This window comes from Elaeis guineensis, chromosome 12, assembly GCF_000442705.2.
Source record: "Elaeis guineensis isolate ETL-2024a chromosome 12, EG11, whole genome shotgun sequence".
NCBI lineage: Eukaryota > Viridiplantae > Streptophyta > Magnoliopsida > Arecales > Arecaceae > Elaeis > Elaeis guineensis.
The window spans coordinates 6323161-6342639 of NC_026004.2; the positions used below are offsets into that span (position 1 = coordinate 6323161).

The window sequence follows — 19479 nt, forward strand, 5'->3', positions numbered from 1 at the left end:
CGCCCCTCAACCGTCGGATAATCCCCATTTCGCTTAGGGCTGTGCAGGCGGACGAATGATGGACTTCGGAGTGTTTTGACATATGTGCGGTGGATGATCCAACGGTCGATGGTCTAGAAGGGACGTGTCTCCTGTTGGCCGTTTCTAACTTGGTCGCATGCAAAACCCCGCCGACTACTTGGCACGTGAAGCTGTCACATGTTTTTTTTTTTTGTGTTTTTGGAAAAAACGCAGACTGCCACTCCCATCCCAGTACTTAATTAGCGGGCTCGGACTTTCTTGGTTACGGATCCGAGTCCTGATATACCTACGCCCGCCAAGCGAAGGTCGGGATGAATTGGTAGCCACGTAAGCATGTTCTGGATGCGTCTAAAATCCACAGATCAGTAGCGTCAGATCGACCGCGTGCCAGAGACCGTATAATGTATCCGGCAACCCCAATGATTGAAGAAGCTCAGGCGGTTCCTTGGAAGAACCCTGCCCTTTTCCCTACCCCGCATCTCGAGTAGTGGCTGCTATCTTTGTTTTGGGTATACTTCGTATAATAAGGAGGTGATCCATCTCGGCTCCTTTCTTAACTTGTTCTTTTTCGTGTTTTAGTTCCTCTCTATCTTTCTATTGAGGGAAAAAAATATCACAAATGTTCCAGACCTAGTAGTTCAGGGTTTCGCCAACTTTGGTTCATTTACTTCCTGAAATTTGTCATAGCCGATGGGCAGGTGAAGACCAAACGAGATTTCTTGAGATACAGAGAATTACTGGCAATTGTAAAGGCCTTGTAATTGAATTTCTATTGATAAGGTTTTGATGGAATTGTCTTTAGGATTAGTTGCTCACACCGTATAGTGTGTATAATTATTGTCGTTCAGGTGTTTGATGTTAAGAACGACTTCCCATATCCATTAGTTGATAGAATGGAACCTATCGAATCGGAAGTTGTTCTTGTTGGATTAGCACGAATAAATACGATCATCTCTTCAAAATTTGGGGCTTGAGACTTCTCTTTGCGTTGGCTTAATATCAGGGAGTTTTATTTTGCTTCCAAAATCGGGTGCTAGTGATTAGTTTTGGCTTTTATATTCTATAACAGCAAAGACTCTATTTTGTTTCGCACTCAAATGTTTGAAGATTGCTGAGACTATGACTATGTACTGTTTTATTTGCCAATTATGTTTAGTGCTTGTGGATTGTAGGTCAAGATGCTGTTTACCTCCCTTTTTATGTTCTGTCTCTCTTTTGGCAGGTGAGAGAAGCTTATAATGGCTGGAAGAGCTCAGATCCCAACAAAGAATTCAGCTCTTATTGCTATGATTGCTGACGAGGTACAAGATACTTGTTGCTTGGGTAGTATGAACTTTGCTGGTATCTGCTATTAGCTGAATTGTCTTGTAGTTCCTGAATGAGAAAGTAAAAGGATAGGGTTGGAAGCTCAGAAAGTTGATGACTAAACTTTTTGATTGAGTAAATTCAAAATTCACCAATACCATGAATTGCTTAAAGAAGTTTTAGTTGTACATCAATTCTGAGCACTTTTAGTTTTTTGTTGACATGGAAAACAATGTTTGAGAGCAGTGTTTAAATTATTGATGCATTGAGAAACATCATACTGAATTGTTTATGTTCTATCTTGTCCTTGTTTTTATCTGCAGACTTCGCAGATAAACTGATGAATTATTGCTCTTGCATTATTTTTTTCAGGACACTGTGGTTGGATTTTTATTATCTGGGGTTGGTGATGTTGATTTGCGGAGGAAGAGAAATTACTTTATTGTGGACTCAAGTAGTTTCTTAAACTCATCGAATAAGAAACTTATATTCATTGACATATAAATTTCTCCATGGACAATATCTGAATTTATGCAATACTAATAAGTCTGTTATGAAGTATTATTCTTATAACCTGGTGATAATATTTCATTAATGACATATTACTTGTTCTGATATATCATAAGAAAAATCTGAACCATTATTTTATGGAAACATAATATCTTATCTTTGGAAAACAGGAAAAAGAAACTTGATCAGTGTTCAGAAAACTGGTTATCAAGATGGTATGCAAGAGAGAGTACATCAAAATCTAGGGGGTGTTTGGTTCATAACCGAAATCGGAATGGGAATGAAAATCGGAATGGCTTGGAATCGGAATCGGAATGGCCAAATCCTCCTAAGTGTTTGGTTCATGATCAGAATCGGAGTCGGAATTGGAATGAAAATTTGAATCCATAGAAGAGAGTAGGGATTGAGTTCTATATAGATTGAGCCATTCCCATTCCACTCTGGAATCGAAATCAGAATGGGACTCCTCCTAACCAAATGGTTGGAATGGGAGTCATCCATTCCAATTCTGATTCTAGACCCCCAGTCCCCCCAACCAAACACCCCTTTAAAGAATTTGCATGTCAAAAACGATACAACTATTAACATAGGCCACCAGTATGAGATATATATAAAAACAAGCCTTTTGGAATGTCACACAATGTCACCTTTATTAAAAACTTTTTGGAGGTTCTGACAACACACCTGCTCCATGTCATTCTTTTTAAAAGTGTACTTGTTTTACCCTCATCTACAATGACTTTAATGCGCAAGCATATTTGAAGGAACCATAAATGAGCTGTGATTGCCTGTGCATTAATACTTAATTTGAAAAAGAAAGACACTTTTGTTGAATACAATGCAAACGGCCAAGGGATTTGAGTAAGATGGAATATCAAGCGTATGGAAAACAGTAAATAACATGAATTAACTTGCCAATTAACTAATTCAATTAGATTTTGAAGGAAAAAACCTATAATGGCAGGAGTTAGTATCTTTTGCATACAATATTGTACCAGCTGCCATGGAATTTTGTATGATCGATGATACAAAGTTGTATGAGGGTGATGTGACAAAAATTCATGAAAACATTAATATCTTAGAACCTGCATAAACTCATGTCAAAAAAAAAAAAAAAGAAAAAAAGAAGTGGAAATTCTATTCTAATTTAGGCGAATTATTGAAAGGTTTAGAGTCAGGTGTTGACCTACACATTGCCTTGATTATGCTGGAGAGAGGGTGTGATATAGTGGTTTGTTGAGACATCAAGTAGAAATATCTGTTTAAAGAACATATAAAAAAATTAAGGGACATCTGTCCACGAGCAATTACAAAGTATTTGATTGAGTTACAGTAAAGGTCGTTTCTACTTTCTAGACTATTTCTTTGAATACTTGCCATAAAAAACTTCCATGTACTCCTGCGAAAATGCATTATTAGCAAAGAAACATTCAGATATTATCATTTTTATTAACTTGGATTTATTTTACTAAACAATAGAGAGATGGAACTGGACACATCTTGGAGAATTAGAGCCTGGTGGAAGTGCAGAGGTGCATTTTGGATGTTGTATGACTCATTGCACAAGGCTCCTGCCACTGCAGAGTCTAGGGAGGGTCAGATGCTTGTAGGAGATAATAAAGCCTGAAAAAAGAGTATAAATTATTGAACAATAAATGGAATTGTTAGAGTGGACGTATTCGGGAGATTGAATATGTTTAGTTGGATGAGGGGTAAGGTAAAACTACAACAGATAGGGTTTGAACTTTGAATATACTGGAAAAGGTATAGGAGTTGAACCAATTAAGGACTTGTGGAGAATTGATCATGATAGCATGAGCCCAGGTGAACCTTGTTTTGGAATTGATGGTTAGCAGGGTGAATCCACGTAACCAATTCCATGAAACGGCATAAGGCTTCTTGGTTGAGCCTATTTCTTTCTCCAGGTCAATGGCAAGACTCAAAACTTGTTTCAATGATTGCTTTCTAACTCTTAAAGCTTGTGATTTTAGTTGCCAATTCCTTGTTTGCAATAGGTTGCTGTGAACATGTCGAAGGGTGTCCTCGATGATCATCGAGAAATGTGTTGAAGTTGAGTGTCACATGGGTGACACATCTAGTTGCTGAGCACATCATATGTTCTTAACTATCATTTGGTGAAAATCTCTTTTTGTTTTGGTTTCTAATATAATCTGTTTTTACTCTTAATTTTGCAAAGTACTACAGATTTGTTAGTTACTTGTATACTCTTTTGCTGATTCACCTATGTCGATTTTGTTAGTTTATAGTTTTGTCTATATGCTTATTTGTTCTTGTGTTCTAAAAACGATAATACCAAAATTTGTGGGCCCCACTTTTTTCCTTTTCTTTTTCTTTTTTCTTTTGGGAGGAACGGGGCCGGTGGAGGGGAGTATATATATTTTGTTTATATTGAATAGCTGGGTGCATGTCTCTTACCTTCTCATGAGAATTTTGAGTAGCTGATCTTACATTTCTTCCATCTATAAATAAATGCTTCCATCCCAGAAACAACGGTGAAAGCAATTGAAGATGCATTTAAAGACTTCACCACAAGAGAGGATATTGCGATTGTGCTGATTAGCCAATATGTAAGTGAGCTGGACTGTGCTGATCCATTATCTCTTGCACCAGTTGTTGCGTATAACTATTCATTTGTTTTATTAGCCTATCTCTGACTTTTACGTTATATATTTACATTTGTTTTATATGTTTACATTTTATATGGTATCATACTTAAGTAAACATACCAGTTAGTTATATGAATATGTTAGTAAGTTGTATCAGAATACACAATTTAGAGTGCCATATCCCCCACTGGTAACTTTTCATGGATGATACTGGAACTACCATGCTTAGTCCATAAGAATATTAAGGCATTAAGTGAAGAATACAACATTATCAAAACAAATTTTGACTCATCAACCAGTAGAATAGCTGCCTCTCCTCTCATCTTGGTGGAGTAACTGTATGAGATTCACAGGAGTTGTGTTTTTCAAGAATCTGATCTACTATGGTTCTGCAGAACATGCTTGACATTAATCTGCGATTCTGTTCCACATTTGTGCAGTAAAGGGTGTTACCTATGTTGTCTTTTTTAATATATGTGTAATCATTTGATAGAATTCATGGCATTACTTAGCCAGGCTATTTTTGACGTATCATCCGCCCTTGTGTTATGTAAAATATTTTGGTCGTTTTGTGGTTAAATTCATGTTTCATTTAAGGTGTTTTTGAAAGTTTGAAATGCAAATGTGAGTATTCATAATCAATATTAGTGTGTTAATCTGTTTACCTGTTAGAACGAATGAGTTGCTTGTTGGATGCTGAGTTATCACTGTTTACCCAAGATTACCTCTTATCCATTTTTTGATGCATTGCAACTTTTATTGCCTCTTATCCAATTTTTCTCTCTTGCCGAGGTTGATGACTGGAATTGACATTTTTTTGCTTTCGTACTCAGATTGCAAATATGATAAGGTTTCAAGTTGATAGCTACAACAATCCTGTGCCTGCTATTCTGGAAATTCCATCCAAGGACCATCCATATGACCCTACTCAGGATTCAGTCCTCTCTCGGGTGAGATACTTGTTCTCTGCGGAATCAATAGCATCATCAAGGTACTGAAAATTTGGTTCTCTGTTAAGTGCAACTGATGGTAGCGTGCTCCGATTTAAGTGTGTTTGAGCCTCCATATGTATTGAGGAAGAATGACTGATTTTCTGGAACTTAAGCTATGAATAAAATGTTAATGGAGACGCAAAAACAAAGGTCAAGATTCTATGGTGGTGTTTAATTTTGCTTAATATGTGGTTGTTTTTGTACCTTCTAGTTATTGTTATGAGCTCCCCTCTATCCCCCAAATAAGCTGCCTTGATTCATCGATACCTTGCTGGTTGAGCTGATAAATGCAGAATATGATGTGGTCTATCCATTTGCCGAGGCTGAGATTTCGCATGCATGAGCACCTGCAGTCCACAGGCCTCAACCTGTAGTTGCTGGACGAGCACATACGGGCCTCAAGCTACACTCGCGACTGCACCGTGTGAGCTGCTGAGCCCATTGCTCCCAAGCATAAGATGCCTTCAGACTGAGCCATCAATTCGTCCAAAATGCACTAACCATGCCATTTGCATAACATACATGATTGGGATTTCGTGAAATCAACTCGCTAAAGAAAGTATATTACTTGCATTGTAGTAGGCTGATCTCAAACCAACCATTCTCTGGTGTCAAATTATGCCTTTTGTTAAATAAATTAGGAGGGGCTAATTGGTATCTTTTTTAAATAAATCATTTGATCCTTGAGAGATCGGATCCAAGTAGCAAGAAGTGGTATCATCCAACTCTTGGTTTTAACACGTGTGGGCAACAAGGAGATGAGACCATCACCTACATTGAAACAAATGTATGTATTTTGTTGAATCTGATTGTTTTACCAATGTATTTATATAAATATATCTAGTTGCATCTATTATCAATTTAACTCGGAGATAAAATAATTAATCCGATGAAATATCCCATATGTCAGATCCCTTATAGGAAGCCATCTAATCCGTCATTTGGCGAGCCAAATAATAATTTTAATTTTATTTGTTGAAACAAATAATTTCAATTTTAAACACAGGCAGCTAGCTATTTGTAACTTCATAGTGATTTTATATGCATATATACCAAAACAATATTTATTATATTATTATTTTATTTGAAAAATAGCTCTGGGGAATAACAACCCGTCTGATGTCGTTTGATCCTAACGCGGCAAATTACTCTTTGTCGTCTTGATCATAACATCGTCAAGCTGCTGAAACGGTAAGTCCCCACAAAACCGCCAACGTCCGTTAAAACGCTATCATAGTGAGTAGTGACGGACGTTGCCGTTCGTTTTTCTTGACGTGGCTTCTGAAGTCCATAGCTTGCGTGACTCCCTCACGCAAAAGAAAAGAAAAATAAAGCGTCTCCCGAAAAGACATTTCGGTGATCGCTTCCTCCGCAAGCTTCCCCCCCCTTCTCCCGCCATCTTTCCTCCTCCTATCTCTCTATAAACCGAACCCTTGCTCAAATACCAACAATCTTTTCTCTCTATTTCTCGAATTCTCTGCCCCTTCGTCGTTAGGGATGCTGGAGCTGCGTCTGGTGCAGGGGAGCCTCCTGAAGAAGGTGCTGGAGGCGATCAAAGAGCTGGTGACGGACGCCAACTTCGACTGCTCATCGTCGGGGGTGTCCCTCCAGGCCATGGACTCGAGCCACGTCGCCCTGGTCGCCCTCCTTCTCCGCTATGACGGCTTCGAGCACTTCCGCTGCGACCGCAACCGCTCCATGGGCATGAACATCAACAACGTCTCCAAGCTCCTCCGATGCGCCGCCAACGACGACATCATCACGCTTAAGGCCGATGACGACTCCGACACCATCACCTTCATGTTCGAGAGCCCTAGTGAGTAGCCCTCCTTGTCGCTTCTTGAATTGTTATGCTTCATCTCTTCTTACTTCTTCTTCATTTTCTCGGGGTTAATCGGTGACGGTTTTGAGGGTTTAAGATGTTTCTCTTTGATTCTAAGGGTTCTTTAGGGAAAGAACGTTAGATGGAGCTATGATGGTTTCTTGATTCGGAATGGGATTGTTTCTATGTGGTTCTCTTTTGTTCCTTTTTTTTTATTTTTATTTTTGTTGGACTGTGGAAGTTAGGTTTTCAAGAATATAAAAGTTAATCGAATTACTTATTTATGAATGGTAATTGGTTAGCTGTAGGATTCAGATTTAGAGTTTGAGATCCTAGGCATCTTTTGTTAAAAGAAATTTTATGTTAAGTAGGCCTTCGTAGATTGGGGATCTTGGAGTGGTGATATTTTAATTAATTTTCTTCATTCGTTGGGAACTTGTTTCTATAGTTCTTTCTTTTTCTAGATTTTCTCTCTGTATGTGTTTTGGGTCCTCGGAGCGGTGATGGGTTAACGAATCTTCTAGATTAGAAGCACTTTGTCCATTTAGTGTTTTTCTTCTTTTTAAATTGCACTCAAATTGAAGAAATTATATTTAGATGATTTCAGATTACACGGTTTAGTTAGCTTGTGATATGCATTTTTTTTTTATTTTTTTTTTGGATTTTGGTGATTGATTGGTTGCACGATTTGCATAACGGCTATGATTCTTGGGTATTTCTGGGACATTATTTATATAAAACCTAGAATAATTGTCTTATGGCTGTCTGATTAAATTTGATAGGATACTCATAAAAAAGTCTCGCCTTCAGTCTTTTAAAAAACATGACAACTGTGGTTTATAATCCATCATACAGTAGAGATTTGTTGCTGAAGGCATGCCTTAAATTTTTGAGATGAACACTTTCTTTTAATCAAAAGTAATTACAATGGTATAAAAAAAAAAAAAAAAAAACGTAAACTTCAATTTGAGAAGTCAAGATTATGAAGCTCTGGAGAAATATTCATGAATGCAGGGCAAACCCAATAACATCCCTCATCATGTTTTCAGCAGTTTGACTGTAATTTTTCTTGTTGCTTAGTTTAGCTATATCTTTAGCCTTCACTTGCTGTCTTTGGGATGAAGTTGTTAGCTTGTTAAACTTTGTTGTCAGATTATTGTTAGATTAGCTCATTCCTTTTTATGCATCAAATTTTTGGCACTTTACTACTTTTGACTTTACATTTCTCCTGTTACCAAACATTTTGATAAATCCTCACTGTGGAGAGGATTTGATATTGGTCATGGAGGGTGTTTTAGATCATCACTAATTAAGAGTGGCATCCCCCAGTCAAAATAATTGAGTGGTCCTCGAAAAATCATTCAATATATTTTGGCTTTATCAGTAGTGGAATATGCCGCATCTGTAAGTTGCTTATCGAGATGACTTGGCTAAAGCATTCTGCTTTACCCTCTTTTAGAAAGTTGAATGTTGCTGTATAATCTTTATTATCAACTCATCATGTTGAGGTTTGTTTTAAAATCATTTTTTACTGTATATGCTTTTGGTTTATACTGAACTCTATTTTAAATGCTGTCCATTTCAGAACAAGATAAGATTGCAGACTTTGAAATGAAATTGATGGATATCCAGAATGATCATCTGGGTATTCCTGAAGCTGAGTATCAGGCGATTGTCAAGATGCCTTCTCTAGAGTTTGCACGAATCTGCAAGGATCTGAGCAGTATTGGGGACACTGGTAGGTTTTGGCTATTGCTGATTTTGTGTCTTTCACATGATTTGAAGGAAGTTTGAAACATAAGTGTCTAATCCTATCATATATTTGGTTACTGAAACATGCCTTCCATGTATCCAGAAATCTAGATCATCATGTCATTATTCCTGATTATCTTACATTCCATCTAGTAAATGGTATCATGTATAAATATGTCACAAATAATAGGCTTGCTTGCATGTTTTCCTTCCTGGATGCATGTCAAACCAAAACATCAGCCAAATCATGCTTATGCCTCTTAAAAGGATTCTGCCATGTTTGGGATAAATCATTTGTATTTGAATTTTTATTCATTTGTTTTCTGTGTGGACATCATCATCAATATGGATTTGTTTTCGTATCTTAGATATGACACTAATAAGGGGTTCAACAGAGTTTGTTTTCTTTTTTATCATGGTTTTTTTGTGCATTCCTGGAGCATGGTAGGTGATCCTGACATGTGTCTTCAGTGCTTTAGTTGTTTATGTCTCATCTAGCATGCTTATCTACTTAATTCTTTTGCTAGCATCCTTTATGTGTTTAGCCTTCTTATTAATCCAGTTTTTCTTTCTTCTAAAATGAGTTTTTGTTCTTTCTTGTATTTCTCGAACTTTTCTTTCCAAGAAAATTTTGTTACACCAAGCTGCAAGCTATTTGTATATTTTGGCCGGTATGCTATTCTTTTCAAAATTTCGCATGGTTGTCTCGTGTAAGCAAGGGCCCCATTTTTGCCTTAGTTCTCTGATGATGTTGAGCTGTCAGTTGATAGCTTGGACCACAGGACTAGGATATATGTGCCTCCGCACCAGAAAATCCTAGTTGTGTTTAACAATGTATTACCAGATATTCTGTTGCTGGACCAATGTATATGCAGCTATGTCATAGTGGGATTATTAATTTTCTTTTCTTTAGCCATCAAGAGAATATCATGCTACCATGATGCACCCGTGTAACGAACTTCTTTTGTTTTCTTTTTTTGGTAGATTGTAATGAACATCTTTAAATGTCCCTAATGGTTGCTGCTGTGCCATGCTCAAGTGATGAACTTCTCGTTAATTGTTGGAACAGCAGAATTTGATGTGGTTCCTCTATCATTCTTTAAAAGTTTTTGAAGCATCCTGTTGCTTGTATGGAATATAGACTATTATATTGTAAAATGGTTGCTTCCATTAAATGTTGGCAATCCTATTCTAATGATGTTATCTCCTATCTCCATTCTGATTCTACGGTGGGACTAAGGAAATATCTTTGCTGTTAGTTGTAATATCTGTGACAAAGGAAGGAATTAAGTTCTCAACCAGAGGTGACATTGGCAGTGCAAATATCGTTTGCCGGCAGAACACTACTGTGGATAAGGTATATTACCATTTTTGGATCAGGAAAGACAATTTTTGCTGTTTGTGCACTTAGGTTTTTTCCTTTTTTGGAAAAAAATTCTTTCCCAATTGTGTGAAGGCATATTATTTCTTGTATTGCCTATTTTCAGGGGTTGAGTGGCTGACCCACCTGGTGACAACATTTGTTTCTCAGAAGCTAGCTAGCTAGCTCCTTTATTTATTATTTATTATTTGCCATATTGTTATCTATAAGGGCCAGTCTGTTAGAATTAAAGTGCATGTATTCAATCTTTGTTTTTCAAAGCCAACTTCTGTCTATCATATTGCTAATGAACTAGAACACTCACTAGTCTGCTAAAGAAAATCTGAGAAATATTTACCTTTCCAGTTTCATGAATTCATCACTTGATATTGAACTGCATTTCTCATATGTACGAGAACTTCCACTCACATAAGCTGTTGAACCTCTGATTCAGTTGCCAATTTATATTTTTGCTTGATAGGGTTGAGATTAGAAGTATTCATCCGTTGTAATTTTCTAGCGCTCTTGATAAAATCAGAGCTGCCCATTGGCTTGATAGGATCAAGATAAGAAGTATTTGGGATTTTCAATTTTCTCTCTCTTTATATAATAACCTCATAGAATTTCAAGTTGCTGATATCATCATAGGACACCCCCTTGAGAGGTTCTTCGTTTTCAGCTTCTTGCAATAAAAGAATATTTATTGCAGAGAGTCTTGGTTTTGTTGGACATAATGCCAAAGGCTGACTGCAACCATCCTTCCACTTTGCAGCCCGAGGATTCTACCACCATAGAAATGAAGGAACCGGTTTCTCTGACATTTGCTTTGCGGTATATGAACTCATTTACGAAGGCAACCCCTTTGTCAAGCACCGTAACCATTAGCATGTCCTCGGATCTGCCTGTTGTTGTGGAGTACAAGATTGCTGAAATGGGTTACATCAGATTTTATTTGGCCCCCAAAATTGAAGATGATGATGAAGGTCAGTCCTAACTCCAATGTCTTGGCCTTTCTTTTCTTCCTCTTCTTTTTTTTTTTTTTGGCAATGTTGTTCCTTTTTCATCTTCATGGTTTGTATGGAATCGCATGATTTGTAAATGATTGGTATTTTCTTACAAACGTTGGAGCTGTTGTAATTACTGTTATATTAGGAAACATTCATCAAGTGATTATTGGTTGTTTGATTAGATACATTGTAACTGTTGCTACGTGGGAAAGATCGGTTTGCCCAATGAGAACACAAGAAGTTTGGATTTGTGTAAAAATCAAATTTTTTCAGTGCGGATATATTTTGTTTGCCTGGTGTTATTGACTCCATTTTTTTATGTAATATTCAAAAATTTATGGGAAATAAAAAATTGCTTGCAGCGGTGGGGCGTTGCGAGAAAATTAAATTATTTCAGTACGGATATATTATGTTTGCCTGGTGTTATTGACTCCACATTTTTTTATGCAAGATGCAAAAATTTATGCGCAAGATGTAAAAATTTATGGGAAATAAAAACTTGCTTGCAGCACTGGGGGCGTTGCGAGAATCGAACTCGCGACCTCTTGCACCCAAAGCAAGAATCATACCACTAGACCAAACGCCCATCTAGTAACGGCTTAGTCCTCTAATAAAGATGCAGGACACAAAAATAATTAGACCTTCTGCCACTCTGGTAGCCATGTGGCAATTTCGCTTTGGCTCCTTTTTCATAGGCTTCTACCACCCGCGCCCCCCCCCCCCCCCCCCCCCACCATCCCAAAAAACAAAAAAAAAAGAAGCGACAGTTTTAAGCCAAAAAAAAAATATTATTCATAATATTTGGCATGTGAATCAATATATCGTAAACTTGGCAGAGTATCGTGTCTGATCTTAAGATGCTGTTTGGTATGTCATCAATAAGATCATTATATTTGATATGTCATTGAGAATAGAATTTTACTGTATTTCGTATATTACCAAGAGGTGATAATGATAATATATTAAATATTATAAATAATTTTATATATTAATATATAATAAATACTTTATAATTTGATTAAATATTTTTCATTCATAATTCCTCACACAAATATATAGTAGCAGTAGCAATAATAATAATATCTATTATTATTATTATTATAGATATCTATTTTGATTAGATTATTAAAATAATATTATGATAATATTATATATAATCGAGCTTGGTTAAGTTTAGTCAATTTTGAGCATCAATATCAAGGTTAGGAATGATTTAGTCCATCAAAATAAAATGAGAAAAAAAAAACTATGAAAGGTTTTGCATGATCCATTTATGCCAATTAACGATATTTGCCTATAGAAATAAAATAGATATTTGATAAATAAATAAAAGACATTCCTGTCATTTAGCTAAATCTGCTAATAAAAATAAAATAAGTATCTATAGAAAGAGATAAGGAGAATTTTTCTTTTTTCCTCAATTTACTGACTAAAGATATTTTTGTCTAAAAATAACTTGAGCACATCATCAATATCCGATGATGTGCTATCACCTGAGATATGTGTAGTGATAGCATTATTGCACAGTATAGTGATGCTCTCATCAAATTTATCATTGGATCCTTCATCACTAAATGTGATTTTACAATATCAAATAAAGTAGTGACATCATCTAACTCATATCATTAGGATGATAAAAAATATCATTCCCTACCAACAGCACCTAACATATTGTTTGGATTGGAGGTACACAAGGGTTCATAAAGAGAGGGGAGGGAACGGTAAAGAATGAATCCCTATTTGATAAAATTTTTTGAGAGGTAAAGGAAGATAGAGAAGGGTTCTCTCAACCCCTCCGTACCCCTCACTTACTCAATTTTCCATACCCCCGATTTGAGGTGTAACGGACCCCTCGATTTAGGATGTAACGGAGGGAAAGGTTCACGCTTAATTTTTATTTTTCTAACTTATTCTTAATAAAATTTTAAAATTACAACTAGAACATTACATATTCTATCTTTCCAATTACTTTTTTTTTCGCACAATTTAGAAACTCTATAGCCGTCCCTTCACCCACAGGCCGCTCCTTCTTACGCAAATCTGAATATCATGATTTCTGGAAGACAGATTCTAGTGACAGAGATTCCAAACCTGCCAGTGTCTGGGCTGACGGTAATCTTTCAATAGATCTAGATTTTTTTTTTTTAATATAGAGATCTAAAATATATATTTTTCAAGAGCTAATGTTTTGTTTTATTCAAAATATTTCTGATCTTCTATTTTTTTTTCCCCAAGTTGATTTTTTTTCTGTAGTCACTTGGTAACATTTCAATGCCGTTGATATGTTGATTAAGAAAAGATCATACTATAATTATCTGATCAACGATAATAATTTCTTGAAAATTATATAAGCTTATATAAGCTTGTTGGATTCCCCCACCAATTTTTTTTTATATTAGTTGCAACTATTTTCCTTTTTTAAAAAAATCCTTTCAATACTTCTCTTTGGTAGGCTTTTGTATTTGATGATAATTAGGTTTTTGTTCACGATCTCCTTTGTTGCTTTCATTTGTGTTTATTTATTTTGTTTTGATTTTTTTCCATTGTTTGTCAAAAATTTCACGTTTTCTCCAATTTGCCTTTGTAAATTGCTTTGGGGAAAAAAATAAATCACATAGCTGTAAATGCTTTCTCCATTTATTTACAGATACAGTATAGGCATTACTATTCTTTATTACACTATCCAACAAGAAATTACTTAACAAAGAACCAGCATAACAAAAATTTAAATATCAGCAAAGAGGTTAGTTTCTCTGTCTATGGATGGCATCTGGTTCAACAACTTTTAATTTAACTTGAATATTGTTCTTACTTGTGTTATTTGCAGGGTATATATTGGAGGAGAAATCATTTTCCTTTCTCCTTACCCGTGAGTTACTTTTTAAAGTTACAGTTTTATTTACTCTTGTTGTGAAAATATTATAGTCAGATGGATGTTGAATTTGATTCTCTTGATCTTCCTCAGCAAGTTTAAATTTTATATTAATATGAATGTCTAATGGTATTTTGTCTGAAATATATTGTACAGCTTTCGATAGAAGTCATTTTCATTTTCATGTGACTTTATGATAAATAATAGCAGACTAATGATAGAAATTTAATTACTAACATTAAGCAATAGTTCTATACCTTCTGCAAGTGTACAAACTTTCCTTTAATACCTTAATTGAGTGAAAATAAGTGAAGATACAAGAGTTGTCATCATGTTTTGATGTTTAAAGGTATAATTAATCTTCTAATTAAGCTTAGTTGGGGAGAGGTGCTATTATTCATATGACATGGATATAAGAACATAGGTTTAACAAATTGATCTTCTTTACATTGTTACGTTTATTCTCTTATGATTGCCCTTTACTTGCTATAGGTTTATTTCATGATGGATTCTTTATAACATGGCTTATATCAATGATGACGAGCTTTTTAATTTACAACAATTGCATCGTATGGCTGCGGTACAAGTTGTTTGTGTTGTTGTTTATTGGTGGTTCTTACGTTGAAGGCTTAAGAGAAAGCGACTTGAAATTTTTAGAGAAGTTATGGAGAAGAGAGATATAGATTGATAATTATTGCTTGTTGATCTTGCTAATGATGTTAAATATCATAATACTTGTCGAATGGGAACAATGGCCTTTCATCAATTATGTCAGATTTTAAGATCAGAGGGTGGTCTTCGACTTACACGACAAGTGACTGTAGAAGAATAGGTTGCTATGTTTCTTACGCTAATGGGGCACAAACTCAAGAATCGCCTAGTACAATTCATGTTTAATTGATCTGGAGAGACAATTAACCACCATTTTTATACTGTTTTAAAGGCTATCATAGAATTAGAAGGAAAATTCCTACGACAACCCAATGGATCTCAAGTCCCTATAGAAATACTTAATAGCTCTCGGTTCTTTCTTTTTTTAAGGTGAAAGATATACTCTGAATTATAAATTATTTTATAATATGTATATTATATCTCATCAAGTAACAAAATTTTAATGTGAGGATTGTGTTGGTGCAATTGATGGAACACATGTTCGTGCAAAAGCTTCCTCTATAGTTGCTCCTAGGTATCGAGGTAGGAAAGATTATCCTATCCAAAATATTTTGGCTGCCTGTACTTTTGATCTCAAATTTATCTATTTGCCTGGATGGGAAGGGACTGCATCTGACTCTAGGATTCTAAAGAATGCATTAACACGAAGATTTCCACTAAAAATTCCACAAGATAAAAGTTTAAATCAATAGAATAATTTAAATACATATATATTCCTTACGATGCATATATGATGAGTGTACTTTTCTAAAAAAATTCTATCTTGCTGATGCTGGCTTCATGATGAAGGGTGGAATAATTCCGCCTTATAAAGGAGTATGTTATCATGTAAAAGAGTATTCGAGAAATCCACCAAGAAACATGCAAGAGTTATTTAACCTTCGACATGCATCACTACGCAATGCAATTGAAAAGGTATTTGGTGTACTTAAGAAGCAATTTCCAATCATAGCAAGTGCTGATGAATTTTTTTTTTAATGTTGAAACACAAGCAAATCTTTGTTGCGTGTTCTATTTTACATAACTATTTGATGAGCGTAGATCCAGATGAGGGACTTATTTCTGAAGTAGAAGAAGAACTTAATAATCAATATCTTGAGTCAGAGCTCGTTTCTGAGCCTTCTGATGATGCAGAGGATGAACATAGAGGAGAAGGGATTAGAAACTCAATAGCAGCTGCCATGTGGATGGATTACATGACATAATATTTTTTTATCTCTGTATTTCTTATAATATCAAAAATTTATCATGTATTGTACTTTAGTTTCATTTACCAGTACTTATGTATGGTTAAGAAATTTTTAATATTTGAATATATTTTATTTTTATTATGGTGTGATGGATGATAAAGTTAACTACTTCATTATATTACTACTTTTTATATTGTATATGCAAATGCTAATTTTGTGTAGGTATCTGTATAGCACCTAAAAGAAAATCTTTAGAATTAAACAGTAAGGAAGATTGTATTATCTGGACAAATACCATGAATGATGTTCTTTTAGATGCATTGTTACAACAAAATTATTCTAAAAATCGAGTGAACGACACATTCACTATGTTAGCATATGATAACATTCTTCAAGAGATGCGGGACAAATTTTTGGATAAAAAATTTGATAAGAAAAAATTAAAAAATCATATCAAATATATCAAAAAGAAGTTCGCTCTAGCATGGGACTTCTTTAAGGGTGGTTTGAGTGATTTACTTGGAATCCAGAGATTGAAATATCTGATGCTGAAAAGGAAGTTTGGGATGTACTGATTCAGGTATATCTATTAACTTCAAGGATTAAATTTTTTTTGAAATCTTTTTCTCGCATTTAAGTTATCTTACTAAAGTTATTTATTGTTTTATAGAGTAATCCTGAGGCTCAAGAATGGAGGAACAAGCCATTTCTCAACTATGATAAGCTATGCGTGCTTTATGGAGCTGATAAAGTAACTGGTGAGCAAGCTGAGACAGCTTCTGAGATGAGGGAGAGGTTAAGAAGGGAAGGTAATATGAATACTATTGATGATATAGATTACATGGTATCAATAAATCAAGCATCGATTCATGAGGATGATGGAAATGGTAACGATGAAAATTATGGTGATAGAACTGGTGACGATATACGCAATGTGATAGTTCTCCCTTTGACTCTTCTCCCTTTTTGCTTGATACATGTTCCCAACGATATGATGTTTCTTCTAAAAAAGCTATGGGAAAAGCTAAGATAGATGAAGTTGAAATTTTGAGGAATGGACTCAAGAGTGTTGCAGATGCTATTGAAGTATCAGTAAGAAAATACCAACTTTTTATTAAAGAGGATGAGATTGCTGCTCTAGTTCTTGAGCTAAGCATTGAAAATAGTCTTTTTGACGAATGCTATCTCTTTCTTATAGATAATTCAGATAAGTCGAGAGCATTGTTTGGATTACCAATAGTAAGGCGCAATTTTTTTTTGATCTGGATGGTTTTCAGTGCCAATTTCCCTCATTCACCTACTTTTTCTTCTCCACCTAGCTTTTAGTTTTTGGACTTGGTATTGGTATATGATAATATTTTGTTGGATTGTGGTATGTGTAGTGATGACATTTCTATATTATGATATTATGGTTCGTAGTGATGATATTTCACTTTTATTTTGTTGGATTGGTGTAGTGATGACATTTTTATGATAATGTGGTGATATTATGGTTTGTGATAATGAATGATTTTTCTATATTGACATGTGGTGTTGTGATACTTTTGCTATAAGATTATATCCTTTTACTATGAATGCCAATTTATTCAGAGTGTGTAGCAGTACAATATGTTGTGGTTGATGTATACAACTGTCAATGTTATTTATTTGCTTTCTTTTATATACATATATTGTAACACATGAGTGTTGCTTATGTACTTTATAAATTAATATAGCCGCTTTATAGGTTAAAATATCATGTCTGAGAGTATTAGGCCAAATTGTTGTTCAAGTTACTAGTCAACCTGAGGCCATCGATTAGCTAACCTATAATGAGTTTGTTGATGAAAATTTTATATTTCTTTGGATCTGTTCATAACCTGCCTACAATGTAGAAAGTGTCTAAAGGCTGGGTTATGTTGGCTAAAATATTTGAGTACAGAAGAAAATGCTATGGGAATATCAATCTACCTAAAAATTTATATTTTTTTAGTTAAATTATCTAAAAATTCATATATTAATTTTTTTATTTATCAAAAGGAACGGGTATTTCAAAAAGCTAAAATCATTCTCGAATAGATTCATATGGATGCCAAAAAGAAAATAAAAAAGAACAAATTTGAGAAGCATATTTGTCAAAAGGAACAGACATTTGTCAAAATATCATAAATATAATACATCTATTAACGAGAAAGAACATATTTGTGAAAATATATATAAAAATTTTTCTACCTCTCTCTTAACCCCTCTATCCAAATAAGGATAAGATATGTATCTTTCTTTATCCTTTCTCTTTCTTTCCAAACAAGGTTCATTAATTTTCTTATCCTCCCTTCCCTTCCTCTCCATTATCCTCCTCTCTTCTCTCTTTATGAACTCTCGTGTACCCCCAATCCAAACAAAGCTCAAGGGTGCTGCATATGTTTCGGTACCATGGTTTCTCGGAAAGTGGTTGACCACAAATTGCTAACTTTTAAAAGCCTTCTTACTACTTGGTGATTCCAATAAATTGAAACTCAGGTCGTAGAACTTTTCCTGGCAAAAACCTATGGGTGCTGTTCAATTAAACCTTAGACAAACACAAAAAACCGTATAGGAAATTCGAAAGACAACAAATCAAGCAGCTAGTATCTTTCCCTCTTTGGCTTGTTTATTCCTTTTAGTTTGATTTTATGTTTTGATAGACCCATTCGTATCTCATATGCTGATTAATTAAAACTGGATAGCATTTGAAAACGTGCAATCCATGTTAGATAATAACTTTTGATAATTTCATCCAAAAAGGAAGAGCGTAAGATGGCCATAATACCTTTTCATGCTTTCTCTTACATCTCCATAATGAGATTATAAATTTATAATGATCTAGAGTCGGCAAACTATGTGTAATCTTTGGTATTAGTTAATTATCTGAGACGAGTACAAAAAATTCAGTCCATTGTCATTTAGCAACGCAGCAGAATAGCTACAACAAGCAAGCACAAACAAATTGCAATTAATCCATAAACACAACTTAAATTGCCCTCACAAGTTATGCTCCAATTGCATCTCATACTAGCTTGCTCATGTCACCTCAAATATCAATCAACATGATAATTCACAAATCTCAAAGATTAATGCCTCGTTGTACCGGATGATCCATGCCCAGCATGCATTGTAGAGACTCAAATTTATAAGAATCAAGCCCATGACGGCGAACCAACTTACTTTTGTGCTTGCCAGAAGTTTGGAGCTTTGCACGTTGACAGGAAAATTCGAGCAGGTGAGACAAGTGAAAATAAAAAACCGGAAAGGTGTTGCCCGGCTTCGAAGCCGACTTCCGGCCGCTCAAACGAGTCCACACCGCCTGGTGAGAGAAGAGGGGCATCGCCAC

The 19479-nt window shown here is 35.2% G+C and overlaps 2 protein-coding genes and 1 non-coding gene across 6 annotated transcripts; 2 read left to right on the forward strand and 1 right to left on the reverse strand.

Annotated features, from left to right (window-relative positions):
* The first annotated feature begins 381 nt into the window (after positions 1 to 381).
* Positions 382 to 5640, forward strand: LOC105054822 (V-type proton ATPase subunit F). 2 transcript variants are annotated; one of them, XM_010936423.4, is made up of 5 exons: positions 382 to 552; positions 1244 to 1322; positions 1699 to 1780; positions 4342 to 4424; positions 5297 to 5640. In XM_010936423.4, the coding sequence occupies exons 2-5, from the start codon at positions 1260 to 1262 to the stop codon at positions 5459 to 5461; spliced, it is 393 nt and encodes a 130-aa protein (XP_010934725.1). In that variant the 5' UTR covers positions 382 to 552; positions 1244 to 1259; the 3' UTR covers positions 5462 to 5640. The 2 variants fall into 2 exon arrangements, with proteins under 2 accessions (XP_010934725.1, XP_010934726.1); XM_010936424.4 differs by lacking the exon at positions 382 to 552 and adding an exon at positions 643 to 719.
* A 147-nt stretch (positions 5641 to 5787) lies between these two features.
* LOC105054821 (proliferating cell nuclear antigen) lies at positions 5788 to 19458 on the forward strand. 3 transcript variants are annotated; one of them, XM_073247098.1, is made up of 6 exons: positions 5788 to 7271; positions 8863 to 9015; positions 10289 to 10386; positions 11162 to 11372; positions 14224 to 14265; positions 19329 to 19458. In XM_073247098.1, exons 1-6 carry the CDS (start codon positions 6953 to 6955, stop codon positions 19349 to 19351), a joined length of 846 nt encoding a protein of 281 aa, XP_073103199.1. In that variant the 5' UTR covers positions 5788 to 6952; the 3' UTR covers positions 19352 to 19458. The 3 variants fall into 3 exon arrangements, with proteins under 3 accessions (XP_073103199.1, XP_010934723.1, XP_073103200.1); XM_010936421.4 differs by lacking the exon at positions 19329 to 19458 and adding an exon at positions 16801 to 16820; XM_073247099.1 differs by lacking the exons at positions 14224 to 14265; positions 19329 to 19458 and adding an exon at positions 11579 to 11677.
* On the reverse strand, positions 11911 to 11982 carry TRNAP-UGG (transfer RNA proline (anticodon UGG)). Its single transcript has one exon. It is a non-coding gene; the product is annotated as a tRNA-Pro (tRNA).
* Positions 19459 to 19479: the final 21 nt, after the last annotated feature.